This window comes from Lygodium microphyllum, chromosome 5 (genome assembly GCF_053477565.2).
Source record: "Lygodium microphyllum isolate KBCC chromosome 5, Lygodium_microphyllum_v1.1.10, whole genome shotgun sequence".
NCBI classification, from domain to species: Eukaryota; Viridiplantae; Streptophyta; class Polypodiopsida; order Schizaeales; family Lygodiaceae; genus Lygodium; species Lygodium microphyllum.
Window position 1 is genome coordinate 48624435 of NC_141139.1, and position 18728 is coordinate 48643162.

An 18728-nucleotide genomic window follows, 5' to 3' on the forward strand; every position below is an offset into this window, starting at 1 on the left:
ACATCTCACCATACTCATATGGGATGTAGGAGAGTTTTCTCATAATCTATGCCTTTCTTTTGTGCATAGCCTTTTGCTACCAACCATGCCTTGTACCTATCAATTGTACCATCAGCTTTATGTTTGAGTTTGAAAAGCCACTTAGTACCAATGGCATTCTTGCTAGGTGGTAGATCCATAAGATCCCATGTAGAGTTAGTGGCAATGGCCTCCCTTGCTTGGTGGTGTTCCATGCTATGTTCAAGTGAGCACTACGTCAAAACCAAGTAATGCGGGAGCTCTTTGATCTAGATAGAAGCCTCCCTTGCATGGTGGACCCATGAGGGCCAACACTAAGTGATATACAGGGGCCCTTGATCCTAGGAAGAAGCCTCCCTTGCTTGGTGGTGACCCATACTATGTTCAAGTGGACGCAACATCAAAACCAAGTAATGTAGGAGCTCTTTAGTCTAGGTAGAAGCCTCTCTCACTTGTTGGTGTCCCGTGCTGCATTCAAGGGAACATTATGTCAAAACCAAGTGATGTGGGAGCTCTTTGGCCTAGATAGAAGCCACCCTTGCCGTGTAGTGACCATGAGGGTCAATAACAAGTGATATGGGGGCCCTTGACCCTAGGAAGAAGCCACCCTCACTTGGTGGTGACCCATATTGTGTTCAAGTGACGTCAAAAGCAAGTGATGTGGGAGCTCTTTAGTCTAGGTAGAAGCCTCCCTCACTTGGTGGTTCCCCATGCTACATTCAAGTGAACATTATATCAAAACCAAGAGATGTGAGAGCTCTTTGGCCTAGATAGAAACCTCTTTTTCCTGGTGGAGACCCATCAAGGTCAACACCAAGTAATATGGGGGCCCTTAATGTGGTGTGCTCCTTGTGTATGGGCTAGTCCACCAAGGTACTCTGTCTATCTAGACATTTGGCCATGAAGTGACCCAATTGACCACAAGAAAAACAATGACCAGCAAAAGTACTTCACTTGAGCCAAAACCAAAGAGGCCACATATCACTGCAATGAAGGCACAACCAGTCGGGTCTCTTTCTAGTGTATCCCATAGCATACACAGTCAATTGCAATTTGCTACCTTCAGGCTTGGGGGCACCAACACATGACCCACTCCAGCCATTGCATCCTTGAGCAAGGCCCAGTAAACAACCAGGCAACTCTCCACTTCCACCCATACTAGACATGCCCACTTAAGCAAGTATTGGAAATGTGCCATTGGATGCCAGGGGACAATATACACCAACTATTTTTCAAAGAAAAGGGGTTGCTGATTGAGAAGAGAATCTCGTACCAAGGTAGAAAGGAGCACAACATCATAGAAACCACACGGATTAGCAAATATCTCCTCGACACAATCAGTCTGAAGAAGAGACATCAGCCACCACTGACGGATCCGGGTCAGCAGGGAAATCCAGCCGGTGAAAAAGAGAATGTCACTCGCACATGAAAAGCAAAAAAGGAACGAAGAACCTCCCAGGTATTGACCTGTGCATCCAATATCTGTTCCTCCGTTCAGGCAGGAATCGTTAAACAATTGTGCTCAACATACTCCTCCCAGAGAGAGTTTTTAAACTCAAGTAACTATTCCCAATTTGGTTCTGGCAAATCCTCTGAAGTGTAGAAGCCACCTGAGCATCTGAAGGGAGCAAGGCCATCTCATCAGTGCAGGGCACCATGTCTTGTTCCACAGCATGTTCTTCCACATCCATATCTGCAGCCAAGCCTGCAACATCCCGGTCCGTATCAATTGAATTCAGGTCTGCCATGAAGGAACAGAAGCAGACATCTTCTGTAGGTCCACTCACAGCACGGGTAGCACAATTGTATCAGGTGGCAGGGTAGAGCAGACTGGTTGTGTGCTCAATACACACCTGTCTACAGTGCGGACAGTTTATGCACAGGAGGGGCGGAATGCAGGCAGTCCATCTCCCTGATGCAGCAGGTGCACAGACTTTGACAGGGCAGCGAACGCTTTCTGAAGGCTGGAAGATGGCGCAGCAGCCTGGAGGGCTGTGTCTCCATGTAGACCACGTCCAAGGCAGGAGCATGCTCACACAAGCACACTGCCTGTGCAGGGATTGGCATCTGCAGGAGAGCACAGGCTGTGCACAGGTTGTGTGAACACTCACAAAGACCCAAGTTTTTCAAGTAACTTTCACTTACAAGAGACACATTTCCCTTATTCGAGTCAGAAGTAAGCTGAGATAGCAAAAACTACCAAGTCTAACAACACCGTACCAGTATTCTTTGGGGCAAAATGTGTCGACATCAGGTTAAGCACTATTTCGTAGCTAGCATTCAGCTCTAGGGCAAAAGATATGTTACAAAACTGATCAGACTCCACTCTCAGGAAATATAATAGTATAAAAGGGTATTATTTGGGGCAAATATGTCTATGTTAGATTAAGCACTAATTCATAGATAGCATCCAACTTGGGGGCAAAAGGTATATGACAGTACTGCTCAAAGTCCAGACTGGTCACTGCTAAGTTGATTTTACAGCAGTTGTCACATCTGTAAGTTAGAATTTAACCCCAGCTCAGAAGTATTTCCCAAAGCACTCCATTTGGGATCACCCATTGAGCCTTTTTGAACAATCGGACAGGGTAAGTTATTGATAGCTTCTTATTTAAAACATGTGCTAATTTAAAGCTAATCGCATGTCATATAGGAGCAATAAATGGCCACTCTCATCCTCATGTCAGCTGCCATTAATCACAACAATGTGTAGCTGTCCTACTGATTCAGAAAACTAAAACCAAAAAAGGAAAAGGAAAAGACTCACAACAATGTGTAGCAGCAAACAGAAACTCCTAGTCCTTACACCCTACTCTATGATTCTGGAATCTGAAGTGTTATGTTGTCATTTCAAACTACAATTTTTGTAAACAAGTCACCAACTTTATTTGACTTGGCCTCACATCAGCAATCCTCAAAGCAAACCACGAGTATCCCAATGTCCTGCATCCCATGGTTAACAGTGAAGACAAGGAATTACCTGCTTTTTCCATCAACCCTCTACTTGGCATAAATGTCATATCAATTCCAATCTTCTTCTGGAAAGAAATTACCTGAAAGAACATTGACAGAGATCTTTCTTATAACCAAAATTTGAAGAAGTATCCTATCATAAGGTTAACTTACACAAATCCGAATCTCATATGCACAACTTCCCAAACTACCCAAACAATTATTAGTTTCCACAGACACGTAAAAATACTGTGTATGAATTGCCAATCAGACACAACTAGTGTTAACTTAAAACTTCATCTACGATGCATACTTAATAATCAAAACAAGGATGCCTTTGAAATGCAATAAATCACATGAAGGCTTTCCAGAAAACTTCACTTCTGTGAGAGTCTATTCAACATACAACAAATTGCAAAATGATAATGATGAGTTTCAATCAAAATAAAAGCAGGCACCTCATGTCGTAAATTCTGAAATTTGTCCCAGTACCCATCAGGCTTCCGTGATTTATATACTAGTGAAAGTTTCATCCTCGCAGCAACAGTTTGAAATCCACCCATAGCTGTTATAGCCTTTTCAAGATCAATACGCCCACATTCCCGCAAAAAACTTCTTGTTGGCATGAATCCTTCCTTCCCATTGGAAGCTATAAAGTTCTTGATCTCACATTCCAACACTCCAAAGTTATCCATTAATCCTTTTATGGGTGGATGTCTGCTCCTCCTTTTCTTCTTTGAGAGCTCAGAGTAGTTCTTCCCAATGATTGGAAATCTTCTTGTTGGCACAACTCGTTCCTTCCCATGGAAACCCACTGAACTCTTTAACACAAGTTCTGGTCCTCCAAACTCTTCTCTTATAGGTGCCTGTCTGCCTCTCCTTTTCTTCTTGAGAAGCTCATGAGTTTCCTCATCAATAATCGAATCTGATTTGTTTTCCCCTGATGATGTATCAACTAAACATTCTAGAGCAATTAGGCTTCCCTCCAGACTTGCTGTGTCCTTAACCTCACCTTTAAGGCCATTTTCTTCTGGATTCATGCCTGATTCTAAGCTCCTTGCAAGGCTCTCAACTCTATCACGAAATGCACACAAATTTGATGGAAGATCCTCGTAAATGACCTGTTTATCAAATACCAAGAAGCACACTGGATTAAACAGCACACAAATACGGTGCAATATCAGGAAACAAGTAATTTGGAACATTATCTTTAATATGACATAATCAGCCAGCCAACAATATGATGCCATACAATAAATTTGTTTATCAAACTATTTTGATGCACTCAAATTGAAAACCAAGTGCAGATTAGACAAGTGTATCTGCACCAAACTGTAAGTCCTTGATGATAGGAGAAAACTTTATTTGGGTAACAGCTCAAAGTAGACTATGTGTATCAAGATCATTGACCTGAAGTATTGGTTGGACGACACCCTACATTCACGTGGTGCATTTGAGGCTGGTTTCTTGGCCACTCAAACACTTGACTGCTACTCCTCTTTGGAAGAGTCACAAAGGATGAAACGCCCAAACAGATTGAGTTGCAAGGTATCCTATTTGCACATCCAAACAATGCCAGCAAATGCTTGCTGCTCTCTTGCACCAATACTTGGAGGTGTTAAGCTACCAAAAATTTAGCCTAAATCAATCTCATAACACTTGGGTAATTTCTTCAGCTCCCATGTAGCCCCAGAACGCAAATATAGAAAATTAACTCAAAAAGATGAGATTCTAGAACTTTGCTAAGACAGATGGCTCAAAAACTTCTATAAAATAGGGCACCGAGCACATGTCCATTCCATCCTTGATCTTTATCATCCAAGAAACCTTATTCTTAATCGAATTCCTACTGCCGAGGATTTTACACAAGGACCAATATGACTTTGTACATAGCAAGCATATATATGAAGTCATCCTTAACCTAGTTCCCTTTGTGGACTTACCCCCTTGAAACATTGGTGATTTATTGCTTATCAACATGGATATGGAAAAGGTTTATTATCGAGTGACATGGAACTTTGTGTCAACCGCCCTAAAGGCTATGGGCTTCAAAGCTTCTTTTTGTAGGTTGCTGGAGGGCTTATTCACTAATGTGATTGTTGATGTATGTATTAATGGTAGTACTTATAGCTTCCAATTAAGGATATCAATGAGACACGATAGCCCATCAGCCTCACTTCTTTTCTCTATCGTCATTGACACACATTACTAAGAATGATTCATCTTAGGATGCAATAAGAAGCCCTCAATGGACTACCTTTCCCTTATGGGTCCTCCTTTTTGCACAAATGTTCAAGGGTGATAACAAAAGAAAATTTTGACCAACTGCTATATATCTATGAGACGTCCCACATGTTTCAAGCTCAATCATTAGCATTAGAAGACAGAAGTGCTACAACTTGCCCTTAACAATGAAAAGTTATGGATCATATAATACATGTTCAAGATGATGAAGCATGGCCAAGATTTTGAATATCTTGTATTCCCTATGGGGTATCTTCCTAACACCAAACAAAGATTACAATGGGTGGTGGAAAAGGTAGAACTCAAGCTAAAGAAGTATAGGGAGCTACTAGCAAGTCCCGTGATCCATTAGAGTAGGAAATACTCTTCTTCTCGTACTCTCTGCCCCAGTCCTAGAGACATGGGAGTTTTTACCTTGCATATTGCGTTTGCTGCATTGAGGAATGTATCTATTCATTCATTATTCAAATTTCATATTGGCTGCTTATTGGCTTTGCATTAACCCTAACCCTAGCTATGTTTCATAATCAATCTGTGTTTGTTGTACGGTTGTGTTTGTATTCTATCGATGAGCATTTCTTTACACCATCATCAAATTCTTGAAATTTCCCTCTTCTCTCACTATTGTCTTACAAAATTTATTACAGCACGTCCTTTTTGAGCTCAAGACCCAAAGGAAACTATATCAATGTGCCGCCAATCAATGGAGACAGGTAAATGTTTTCTCTTTCTACTCTCATCTTGTAAAGAAATCGGTTATTTTGATTGCAAAGTGAGTTCATGCATGTGAAAATGTTCACTCTTTTCATGAGGACTTAGGTTGAGAAGAAATAAATTCGTTTTGTGGTTTTGTCCAAGACGTGGGGGGGGTGGGTGCAGGGGGCGCGCTGTATTGGGTCTTCAACCCTCAAATTGCTTCAAGTATTCTTTCTTTCTATTTTCTCAAATTTGTTAAGTTTAAAAAATAAGTAACTATTATAAATGTGAGCATATGGGGCATTCGCATAGCAATAGCAATGATGGACTCTAGGGCAAAAAAACAGCTGTCTAGTGAGGAAGAAGGTGACCATACAGACTGCTCTCCTATGTTTGACAGGAACATCATAAGTGACAGCCCAAATGCAGTAGTGTGAGGTGTTGTGGAGTGGCAGGGACTGTCATGGATGGCCGGGCAGGTCCAATAGCAAAGGATTGCCAATGTAGCGCACTACAACACCTATCTCTTAATGAGGTTGTGGAGAGATGATGCAGTCATGGGTAGCAATAGGATGGCTGAAGGTTGAGGAATCATGGTCTACTCCTCCAAGAGACAATAGCTGTTTGACTCCTTCAGCTCCGCAATCTGCTCCACTGAGACACAACGACTATTGTCTACCCCCGGCTCCATAGGACTATTTCGTCACCCTCCTTGTCTTGCTCCACAAACACCAACTCCAATGTGGGCATCGAGGAGATTCTGTGTGATACCCCTCCCTCCACTCCCTCTACTACTTAGGTTCAAGAGGCCACCTCTAGGAGCTACCTAGCCTCTGTTCTATTCGAGCCCTAGATACCTTCTTCCACATCGCCTATGGCATTTTCTTCATCTTTAGATGTTTCGAAGGTCATGATCCATGAGTTTCTTGATTCCCTCTCTCTCCCTCAAAGGGGAATTCAGCGGGGAATTCACAGGGGGGCTCATCTTTCATCTTTAGAGGGGGATCCCATTCCTTCAACTTTAGAGAGGATCCTCTCTCATCCCACAATTCTTCACACACCTTGGCAACAACCCTTCGCCTTCTTGGGGTGGTTAAAATCTCTATGCCACATCACCCATTTTTTCATCTATTTCCTCACCCTCTTTTCACCATTGACACTGAAGTTCTACAGGTTCTTCCTTATTCAAGGCTTTGGATGTTTCAGCCATGGCTTGGTAGCTAGGCTTGCGTATACCTTCTAGCATGGAGTAACGGACCTTGTGGCTTCTCTCCTAAGATTGAGTTTCAAGTTCCATCACCTCATCCTATCTACTATTCTTCACTACATGTTACCTTACAAGTGGAACACTAGGATCCCCATGTTGATCTTCTCTCTCCACTCCTCTTTTTCTCTCCTTTTTGGGGTGCTGAGAAACCAAGTCATTTAGTACATTCTCCCTCCTCTATTCCTACTTTTGTTTTCCATTTACAGCCCCAAAAGGCTTTCTAGGTAGCTCCCGAGAGAGGCGGGATTTAATGGGCGCCACTCAAGACAGTCTATGCCTATAAATACAGCTCTGACTTCACCCATTATTCATCCTGCATTCATTCCTTCCGACATGCTGTCACTCTCTTCCACATTCTTTCATCCTCTCCACTGTCGTTCACACCCCACAAGGACACTACAATTCATGGACACTTCCATCTTCCATCTCCACTTGGAAACCTTCATGATCATCATTTTGAGTCTTCATTAGGGCTGTGTTTTTAGTCCACGAAGCTTCTCCTCATCAAGTGAGAACCCTCCATACCTAGCATCACTATCTGCCTTGCATTTGGATCATCTTTCCATGAGGCCACAGGCATACTCCTAGTGACATCATCTAGCTGAGTTTGGCAATCTAGTGGCCCATTCCCTATCTAACGATCTTCACCCTCATTAGCCATCAAACATTTGGCTGTGTTTTATTGTCCATATGTCTTCCCGACATCGGCTTTGGCTCTAGCAAGTAGCTGCTATCAGAGGAGGCTGCATTTTGCAGTTCTTGCTCCATCTCGAGTCAATTTCCTCCAGAGTATGTGTCATTAGCCAGTGATCCTCTTCTTCAACTCCAATGGCACCAAAGGACTGTGTTTCGCTCCCTCAACAATTGTCCTTAGAGGATTGTGTTTCACTCCATCTATCCTTACATCCTAACTACCGTTGAACAAAATAAAAACCTCTATTCAATTAGCTCAAATAATGAAGGCAATCAGCCCACTCAATAAAGTGGCTCATTTACGTGGTTCGAATCTGTCATTGCCCAAAATCCAACGACGCCTTAGTTTCTATTGATTTCAAATAAAATGATCAATTACCATGCTTAACCTTTTCCGTCAAAAGGACATTGCTTTGTGCTACATATTTTGCCCAGACAGTTGTAGCATCATACACATGATTGTAACTCATGGTCTCATAGGTCATTTTGGCCTTTTGTAGACGTTAATATATCATTTCGTTTTTCACTCCCTTAACAAAGCAGATTCCCTACAGATGTTCTTGCCTAACCAAGCAAGACAGTGCAATGATCTTGAGAGCTTCTCGGCTTCACTCTATCAGCCTAATTCACTTAGCATGATTCAATGATTCATAGTTCTTCTTCTTCTTCTTCTTCTTCTTCTATGTTTTCTCTGAGTTTCTTCTTCTCTTAGTGTTTGCCGTACACTATGTTCTACCAGCAAACCCTATTGTCTCTCATTCTAGCACATGGCCAACCGTGACCTCCAATAGTCATAAGAACCGTGGGATCTCTAGCTTGATTGATATTATAGTATTAGCTGACAAATTCAAAAGGAAGCCTTCACATGGGCCCTTGTGGAAAAGGTTGGTTAGAAGGGCCGCTATTGTTAGAGATGTAGTCATCCCTTGGACTAGCATTGTCATGCTACAGTTGTACAGTTACTTCTCTCGGGCACAATTACGCATTGTCTATCAGTTTTTGCGCATCTTTAGCAGTCACCACAAGTAAGCACCTTTTCCCGGGCAGGTCAGCAAATAATTCACAGGCAGGCAGCAATGCCGCATGACACAACAAATCAGATCGCTAAATTTTTGGCATTATTTTACGTGCATTCAACTAGTTTGGCTAGTCGGCCAATTTTGGCAGCTAGTCGGCCAGATTTAGCTCGTCAACCCGGGCATTTGGATGACTATTCTACTGCTACTTATATTCAACAGTCTGCCAGCCCACACTCCCTTGTTGTTTTTGGTATTGAGAGAGACCAGCTCGAGTAGATACTTCGACAGCCCAATCGCATATCTGCCCTCTTCATTTCAGATTCACTGACTGCAGATTTCTGTGTTCTACCGCCTCTTTTCTCTCTCCCTTTTCTCTCACGCTCATTCTCTTTCAGTCTTGTCCATACACTTCCACATTCGCTGCACTCTAGCATGGTATCAGAGCAAGGTGGAAGGGCTGATTTTGATTGTGGGCAGACCTGAACATGACATTTCTTCAGACTGTCGATCAAGGAGAAAAGGCTGTGTTTACAGCCTTTTGGAGAAGATTTTGAGTTTTCATTACGTCAAGCGGTTGAAACTCATTGGGGACTAGCAAAGGAAGCCCTAGCAGGCACCGTGTGTGGAGTCAAAGGGGGCTGCCCTTGTTTTTGTGTAGATAATTCACATGACAATGTCTTCCAAGATCAACGTGGAGTTTCACGCTATTATGGACCATAGGGTCCTTGTGTTACCGGCTCTTCTTTCAAATCAAAAGCTTGATGGGAAGAATTACTATATCTAGTGAGTAATGATGCTTGCCATCCTAGAGTCATACGATTCGGTGGAGCTTGTGATGGAGGCTATAGACCATCCTATAGCCTGTGATGCCTCCAAGCTTTCTACAGATGATAAAGCTAAGTTGCTAAAGGTACAAGCACATTGGGATAAACTCAATGCCAGCATCCGCTCTTTTCTCTCTCTCTTGCACTCCAACGGAAGTGTCTCTAGAGGTTTAGATGTGGACTTTGAGTCCCAACAAGTCTTTTTCTATGCGAGTGCATGTCAATAAGCTTCAACAATTGCAAATGTACATCTAGAGCACATGGAAGGTAATTACCTCGAAGGACATGGTAATAACTCTTCTTGCATAGTTAGCACCCCAATTCAATGCATTCTATTCCACCTTGATTGCTTCAAGGCGGACTGAGACCCTTAAGTAGGAGGAATTGGTTTTGATGGTCTTGTACCAAGAGAAACAACCCAAAGGTTAGAACGCTCCCAAGTCAAAGGCTTTACCCTGTCAATCTTTCCAACAAGGATAAGTAAGATAAAAGCCAAGGAATCTACTTTGCATCCGTAGCAAGGCAAATCATTGGAAGAAGGATCTCCCAAACAAGGGCAAGAAGGACACCAAGAAGGAGAAGACTACAAAATACTTAGGAGTAGTGGTTGCTCCTTTATTGGCCCCCTTTCTCCATTTGGAGGTGATTGAGGATGTTCCTCCGATGGCCCATTGATGCAATGATGTTGGCCTCACAATCTTGTAAGTGGATAGTAGATAGTGACGTTTCTTGCCACATGACACCTTCTTTAGATGGTATTGCCCATATGCATCCGATGCATGGACAAATTCTCATAGGTGACAACTCTTCAATCCTGATCAAAGGAAGAGGTGATATGTAGCTAATTCTAGATGGGCAAGGTGGTGCCTACACATCAGAGGTACTCTATGTGTCGGTTTAGGGTATCATCTTCTTTCACTGAGCAAGATTTGTGCTATTGGTTTGAAAATCAAGTTTTACGAGGACTCTTCTCAAGTTCTTAATGGGGTATCTCCAAAAGTTCTTTGTACAGGTCCTCAAGAGAATGGAGTCCACAAGATGTGGACTTCATTTGCTTTTTCTTCTCTTCTTCTTTCTTCTCAAACAAGATGGCTCTAGACCATTGTGCAAAGACTCTCTTTCACATAAGGTTAAATAATGAAAAGAGCATAAAAAGTCACCGCAGACAAGTATGCTCTCTCTCTCTCTCTCTCTTTTTTCGTAAAAGGTAATTGTATTAATTACGGAAAAAAGGTACAAGATTACGTGATTACATGATTACAAGAGACACGAGGGCCCTAGGCCAACGTGTGGGAAATCCCCGTACTAATGCACTAAAAAGGTTACACCAATCATGGCAACGACCTAGAGGCAATTGCCATATGCCAAGGATGCAAATCCCCCCGAGGGAGCAAGTCGGAGTGCCGGATGAGATCTAGCTGCCAATGCAAGAGCCCTTTAAGCCTGGCAATATGTCTCGGTACATAAGAGGCCGAATCAAAGAGAAAAGCATTGCGCGTGGTCCAAATGTGCCAGCATCCCCAGTATCTGAAAAAGTGAAATAAGATCTTCATATGTAACTGTGGCAGTGTGGGGTACGTTGGGTGCACAAAAACCCAATCGAAAGGAGTTAGTGAGGACCCCACCACTGCGCGCCAGATTTGCGACAAGAGTGACCAGATATTCTTGGCGAGCGGGCAAGAAAGAAAACGATGTCGGGCCGATTCCGCAGTAGTGGTACAGAAGAAACAATTGCCATTGGAGATTCGACGCTTGGAAAGGGCCGAGGCAAGAGGAAGACCACCAATCATTACCTGCCAAAGAAAGACCTTGCATTTGAAAGGTGCCTTATTTAGCCAGCCCTCCATCAGCGTTGCCTGCCACCATGACAGCGATTTCCGCAGTCCCCAAACAGTATTAGCTTTCACACCCAGCCATTGGTGATCTTGAATGAGAAGATGATACACCTGATTAGTAGAGGCCTTTTCCAGACTCAACCGGCTTGCAAGGTCCCAGTCCTACCAAGGACGAGGGCAGGAAAGAGTTGCCTACCCTGAAGCTCCGACAAAAGCTTTCCCCATAAACCACGGTATCCGCGCGGGATCCTAAAAAGTCTCCTAGCAGTCCGAAACAATGCGAGGACATTGCGAGTGGCAAGGCTAGCATCCGCAATCGAAGTCACACCTAAACGGGCCATGCGGTTAAATCTCGATCTGAGTTGATGTTTGTCTTCCCATGAAAGTAATCTCGATACTGCCAACAATTCTAGCTGAAAGGAGTTAGTCTGCAAGCGGTCCCCCACTGGATGCCAGCGGGCCTTTTGGAGCACCACTTTCCAAGAGCCGACCAAGTGCAGTAACAAAGAGGAAGAGGGACTGGAAAATCAAGAGTCAGCATTAAGGACATGCCACCAGGAGGCCCGAAGTCGTGTGTTACCATGGCGTAGCCCGCTGTCCTCAAGAAAATAACGGGCTATGATGGTCCACGGGTGATGATCCACACACATGGCACGAAAAAGAGACCAACGAAGAGCCAGCATATGAGTTTCTGCATCCAAAATAGCTCCACCACCCATGCATTTAGGGGTACATGTATGTGACCATGAAATCCACGAAATGCCTGCCTGCAGTGAATCCTTCTTCCATAGCATGAAACGAATGGGATGAGTAAGAGCCTTCAAAGTAGTAGGCGTCCACGGCAGCAATGGCAGGAAATACGTTAGCATTGGTAGCATAATTGTCTGAGCCACTTTGAGACAGACATGGAATGGCCACGCTTGCGACTTCCAATAAATAAACTTCGCCGCCAGTTTTTGTGAAATCCACTCCAGTAGGTCCTTTGGCCGTACATCCACCCCCAATGGGTATCCAAGATGCCTGACAATGGAGCCACGGGAAACCACCTGGCCCTGCCAGCCTAATGACTGTAAATCAGGCTCCGTACAACTGAGAATGGCTGACTTAAAGGCATTGATGCGAAGACCAGAGGCCTGACCAAAGAGCGTCCAAACATCTAATGCCGTTCGAATGTTGTCCTTGTCCGCCCGCAAAATCATAAAGGTGTCATCAGCCAAAGATTGGCTAATGAAGTGCTGCCCCAAAGGAAGAGACAATCCTGCCAGCTGAGCAAAAGCCACCATTGAGGATAACATTCAAAGGACAGGGTGAGTCGCCAGGGCAAAGAAAAGAGGACTCAAAGGGCAACCCTGCTGACCGAGCGTGCAAGGACAAATGGCTCTGTAACCCCACCATTGAGCATAACTCTTGAAGAAGCCGCAGCACTAATGGTGTAGATCACTCGGGACATCCGAGTACCAAAGCCCATAGCAGACATGAGATCTGCAATGAAAGACCAGTCCACATAGTCAAACGCCTTTTCCAAGTCCAATTGAATCAATACCACTTCCTGACTGGAGTGCCGCGCATAGTCAATAGCCATTTGCACATTTAAGATATTATGCAGAATGTTGCGGCCCTTAATGAAACCATATTGGAGAGGATGCACAATAGCTGGAAGGTGCTTGTGAAGCCGATTCGCCAGCACTTTGGAGAAGATTTTATACATCGAGCCCATCAAAGAAATTGGTCTCCAGTGTTGCAGCATTGACGGCGAAGGGACCTTTGGAATCAGTTTGATAAGGCCTTCTTTCCATGAGGAAGGCATGACCCCTGTTTCCCAAACCTGCTGAAACATGACCGCCAATGGCTTCACCAACTGCGTGGCCAAGTTCTCAAAGAATTCATTAGTGAGACCATCCCAACCAGGACTTTTATCCTTAGGCAGGTGCAACAAAACATCCATAACCTCCTCCTCGCAAATATCCTCCTCCAAAGTGGCTTGCATATCAAGTGGAACCTGCTGGCAAACCAGATGATAGAAGACCGAGCGGGCATGCGTAACCTGGCTAGAAGGCGAGGGAGAAGAACCAAGAAGTTCCATAAAATAATTTCTACACATATTGACAATGGTCTGCGGATCAGTGACCATGCGACCTTCTGAATCTTGGAGTCTAGTCATATTTTCACGAGCCGAAGAAGCATGCAAGGCGCGAAAGAACTTATGAGACTGGCAGGCACTATCTTGCAATGTGTCAGTCAAGTTATGCAGCTTGGCCTGCTGATAAGATTTCAACTGAAACACTTGAATAAGATGGGCCAAACGCCTCTCCAGTGACAGCAGAAAATCATCATCTGGGGAATCCACGAGCAAGGAACGGACCAAAGCCAATAAGTCCTCTGCTGCATGTCGACGTCACCGACAAAGAGAGGCATGATGACTCCCTTACTGCCGAGCAACCCGCTGCACATTAGAGAGCAGCCGTGCAAATGAAGCCAAGCCCTCAAAGGCGAAGTCCAGTAAGAACCTCTCAATCAATTGCTGCATATAGCCCTGAAAAATTGGATGCTTCAAATAACAGGAGTTGAAACGTAAAGGGAGCCTATCCAGCAACTGCATAAAAGGTGCAATAGGTTGTGCCCGCATCTCAAGCTGGAGGGGGAAATGGTCCGACAACACATATTGCTGCAAGACCTTCATTTCCAGCATCTCGGGAAGAAAATCATCCCCCTGCATGATATACATTCGGTCCAACCGCGACCAAGTAGTTGCATATTGTGCGGAATGAAAAGTAAACCCTGAAAAAGAAGGGTGAAGCCAAGACCAAAGATCTTGCTTAAGTACGCGCAAAGCAAAGGAATTCCACACCCGGCTTTCCGGCGTATCCATTACCGAATGCCCTGAAGTGGACTGAGAAGAGTCAACACACATATTGAAATCTCCCATCAAAAACCCCCTTCGGCCAAGTGACATGGAGCCCTGCAAAGTCAACCAAAGATCCCGTCGGGATGCGGGATCATTCGGAGCATAGAGGCCCAGCAACCATAAAATCTCTCCTTCAAATAAGACTTCGATTACCAAAAAGCGGCCCTGTATATCATTTTTAACAAGAACAGGCTGGTATTTCTCATGGACAATCATCAGCACGCCCGAATAGTGCGTAGCATGTGTCCGTGCATAAAACAGACGGAATCCATGACAATCCACAACTTTTCCTACTTCACCGTGACTTTTGTGCTCAACTGCACACAATACATCCCACTGGTTCTCATGCAAGACAGTCCACATGGCATGTTGCTTATGGCGAGAGCAAATGCCTCGCACATTCCACGTGGCTATCTTCATATATCTTCAAAAAAAGGAAGTCAAGAACGAGGCGCCTGTTGCCTCGATTTCACCTTTTCCGCGAGAGCATCCAGGACACCCTCATCCAGAAAATCAGCCAATACTGCAAACGAATTCTGGCGACCTGCTTTAGAGGTAGAAGGAAAATCCATTGCCTTGGGAGTGGGGCGGGGATAACGCCGATCCCAGGGTGTAATCACATTACCTTTTGTATCAAACGCCAGCTTAGCAGGTGGGCCCTTGGGACCGTCTGTATAGACTTTCCTTGTAGACTGATTACGGGGGGCAGACGGGGCCATAGTACGCGCAGCCTGCTGTGAAGTGAACATTTCTTTCCTGCGCATATACGTGCACACAGAATCCTGTGAAGCATTAGGCCCAGGATCCGCCAGCCTGCATCCAACTTTTTACCTTTTTTTTGACGTGCCTCAATCCAATCAGTGCTACGGGAATCCAAACCCAGGACCTGTTGTTTGCCTTTATCCACGACATTAGGTGGCTGAAGGGCCTCTTGTGCCGGGGCATCAAGCACCATGTCATCCTTAGGTAGCACAACCTGCGCATCCTCGGAAGACGGTTGCCTTTCAGGGCATTCGGCCATAAAATGCCCCAATTTACCACATGAAAAGCAGTGTCCTGCAAAGTTGCCCCATTTCAAGCGAAAATGCAAAGGATACATACCGGAACAATTGAGGCAAAGCCACGCAGGCCTTTTCCTGGCCGTGTCCCATAACATGCATAAATGGTTTCGATTCATAGCCCTGAGGCTTGGGGGAACCAGCACTGTTCCCACAACTGCCATCGCATCCTTCAACAATGGCCAATAGACTGCCGGACAATTTTCCACTTCCACCCACACCGGGCATTCTCGTTGAAGCAGACGCTGGAAGTCGCCCATAGGGCGCCATGGTACAACATGGACCAAGCGGCGATCAAAGAATAATGGCAACTTGGACAGGAGCTCAGCTCGATGTGTTTCCGATTTCAACAGCACCTCATAAAAGCCGCGAGGTCCAAGGAAGATCTCCTCAACACACTCCCCTTGCAATAAATGGTGCATCCACTGGCGAATATGTGAAAGCACTGGGATCCTGCTAGTGAAGAAAAGTATAACGGCACGGTCATAAAACACCGAGAAGGACCGCAAGACTGATTTCGGGTCCACCGTGGCTTCCAACACATCATCAGTTCCCGCATCAGAAAAAGTTTCATTATTATGCTGGACATAATCGCCAAGCAGAGTATTGGCAAAGTCCAGCAAATGCTCCCAGTCAATCTCCTGCGAATCCACAGGATCAGAGGCAACCTGCGCATAGGAACGTTCCTGAGGACCCATTGGCTCGTTAGAAGTATGCTTGGAGCGTTTGCCCGCAGGCGGCAGTTCAGAACCCGGAGGCATCTCCTCCGTGCAACACACCATATCCTCCGGCTCCTCTGTATCGCAATCAGGGCCAAGGGCTGCCACCGTCCGGTCTAGAAAATCCATATCCAGGCCAGCCATACTGTTGTCTTCTCTCTGAAGAAGTCGTCAGGCGGCAGTCATCAGATGGGTCTCCAGGCGGCGCGCAGGTCTAGGCGATCCTCTCTCTCTCGCTCTCGGCTGCCTTAGCTCTGCACGCCGACGTAAAGCAGGGGACCACGGGCCAACAGGCGTACACTCGTTCAGGCGTCTCTCTCTCTCTCTGTCTCTCTCTCTCGCTCGCTCTGCAGGTCCCGCAGGCCTGCAAAATCAGGAGACCACCCGACTGCAGCAATAGGACTACAACGAGGCTCCTGTGCTCGACCGGACGCGAGCAAGTGAACCCCTGACCAACAGGGCGTGTGAACGCAGGCGAGTAGCTGAGGGCACAGATCCAGGCGACTGTGCAGCGTCCGAGGGGAGACGTCACGCAAGACTCCGCGCAGTAGGGCTGAGTCACACCGCAGAGGGAGACCAGGTCGCGACCTGATGGCCACGGCAGACGACGCGACGACAGCAAAGAAAAGAGGGACGACGCAGACCTGGCACGCACGGACGTCGACGACGAATTTTGAGCCTCCACAAGTAGGCGCCCGCGTGCAGGATGACGGTCGCAGGCAGAAAACAACGGCGCAGGCGATTTAGGGCATCCTTTGACGGCGCAAGGACAGGACACCATCGTCGATCTTCACGCTCGCCATTCTCTCTCTCTCTCTCTCTCTCTCTCTCTCTCTCTCTCTCTCTCTTTCGTAAATCTCTCTCTCTCTCTCTCTCTCTCTCTCTCTCTCTCTCTCTCTCTCTCTCTCTCTCTCTCTCTCTCTCTCTCTCTCACATCAAATCTCTCAATTTCTCCCTTCTATCACTTATTTTTCAGTCTCTCTCTCTCTCTCTCATCAAATCTCTCAATTTCTCCCTTCTATCACTTATTTTTCAGGACAATAGACCTGTAAATTGATTTTCAGCCCCTCTTTTGAGGGACTTCTACCATCCAATTACATAGACCTCATGTGACATACAAGTCAAGACTCAACCAATGTCCTAGGATCACACATGGCTTCTCCTCACAATGGGATCCTTACAACTTAGAGTCCCATGGATCATTGGTGGCACTTTACGAGGGCGGGCGTAGCATTGAACATATCTAACAAGAAATGCAATTTTCTTGGCTATGGAAAGATGGATGAAATTAGCTATTCCTCATGGGATCCTAAATCTCGAAGGATAAAATGTAGCTAGGATGTAATACTTAATGAGGATATGATGAATAAGAAACCTATCAAAATAGCTAAAATCTACAAAAAGTGGTATTTTAAGAGAATGGGCAGCCAGCACATGAGCAGATTGTATGACCTATTCCACATGATGCTCGCTATGGACAGCTTGCTAATGTTGAGGTGAGAGGATAGTGAACAACCTCATGTCTTATAGGATAGATAGGTCGGATAGCCAGAGGCCTCTATTGAGCGAGCTTTACGTAGGTCTAGGAGAGTTTCTAAACAACTTGATAGATACACTCCATCTCTAGACTATACCATGGTCATAGATTATGGCAAGACTTCTTTGTTATATTGATTCTATGACTAGGGATGAAAATCATAAGTGGTAGAAGACTATATAGTCTCAAGGACAGATTCTTTGAAAAAGTATGCTACATGAGAGTTAGTTCCTTTGCCTTAGCCTAAAATATGCATTGCTATGTAAAGTGGATCTACAAGGTATCTCCATCTAATACATTTACCTAAGTACAAGGCAATTTTGGTGGCCAAAGGATTTAAGAAAGAGAAGTGGATTGACTTTGATGAGATCTTCTCAGCAATGGTCAAGATGACCACTCTTCGTACAATCCTTGCTTTGCTTGCTAAAGAGAATATGGAGTTCCCTTAGGTGGATGTGAAGATTGCTTTTTGCATGAGGATATTTAGATACAATAGTCTAAGGGATTTGTTATGGAAGGCAAGGATCAATCGGTGTGTAAGTTGCATAAGAGCTTACATGATTCGAAACAAGCTCCAGAGAATGATATCATAAGTTTAATGCCTTTATGTGGTCTCATAGGTACACTGTAAGTGAGACCAACTATTACTACTTACATCCTAGACAGGCTACATATTGGCACCTCATATAGTCTGTAAGCATATCCATGTAAATCACCAAGTCTAGTAATTTGTATTGGTGCAACAAAATGGCCGTGACGCCCATTTTGGGCTTCCAATTTAAACACTACCCAACACTATCACGGCTCTCTTAGCCTACCTATGACAACTCTTCATGAAAAACATTTTTGGTAACATATACAAAAACCTTTAACTCAATTTTGGAGAGATTTTTGAGTCAAATTATATGTATTTGCCTTTTTTATAACTAAAATTTTTCTAAAGTTGAAATTTTTAAACGTT

General features: G+C 44.7%; 1 protein-coding gene across 7 annotated transcripts in view; it reads right to left on the reverse strand.

Annotated features, from left to right (window-relative positions):
• The window catches only part of LOC148035796 (uncharacterized), a 167564-nt gene that overhangs the window by 55632 nt on the left and 93204 nt on the right, over positions 1–18728 (reverse strand). For all 7 annotated transcript variants that reach the window (XM_087677805.1, XM_087677809.1, XM_087677808.1 and 4 more), the window contains 2 exons: positions 3429–4091; positions 2999–3071 (listed from right to left, as the gene is read on the reverse strand). In XM_087677805.1, the coding sequence (XP_087533931.1) occupies positions 2999–3071; positions 3429–4091 (736 nt within the window). The remainder of the gene's footprint in view (positions 1–2998; positions 3072–3428; positions 4092–18728) is intronic.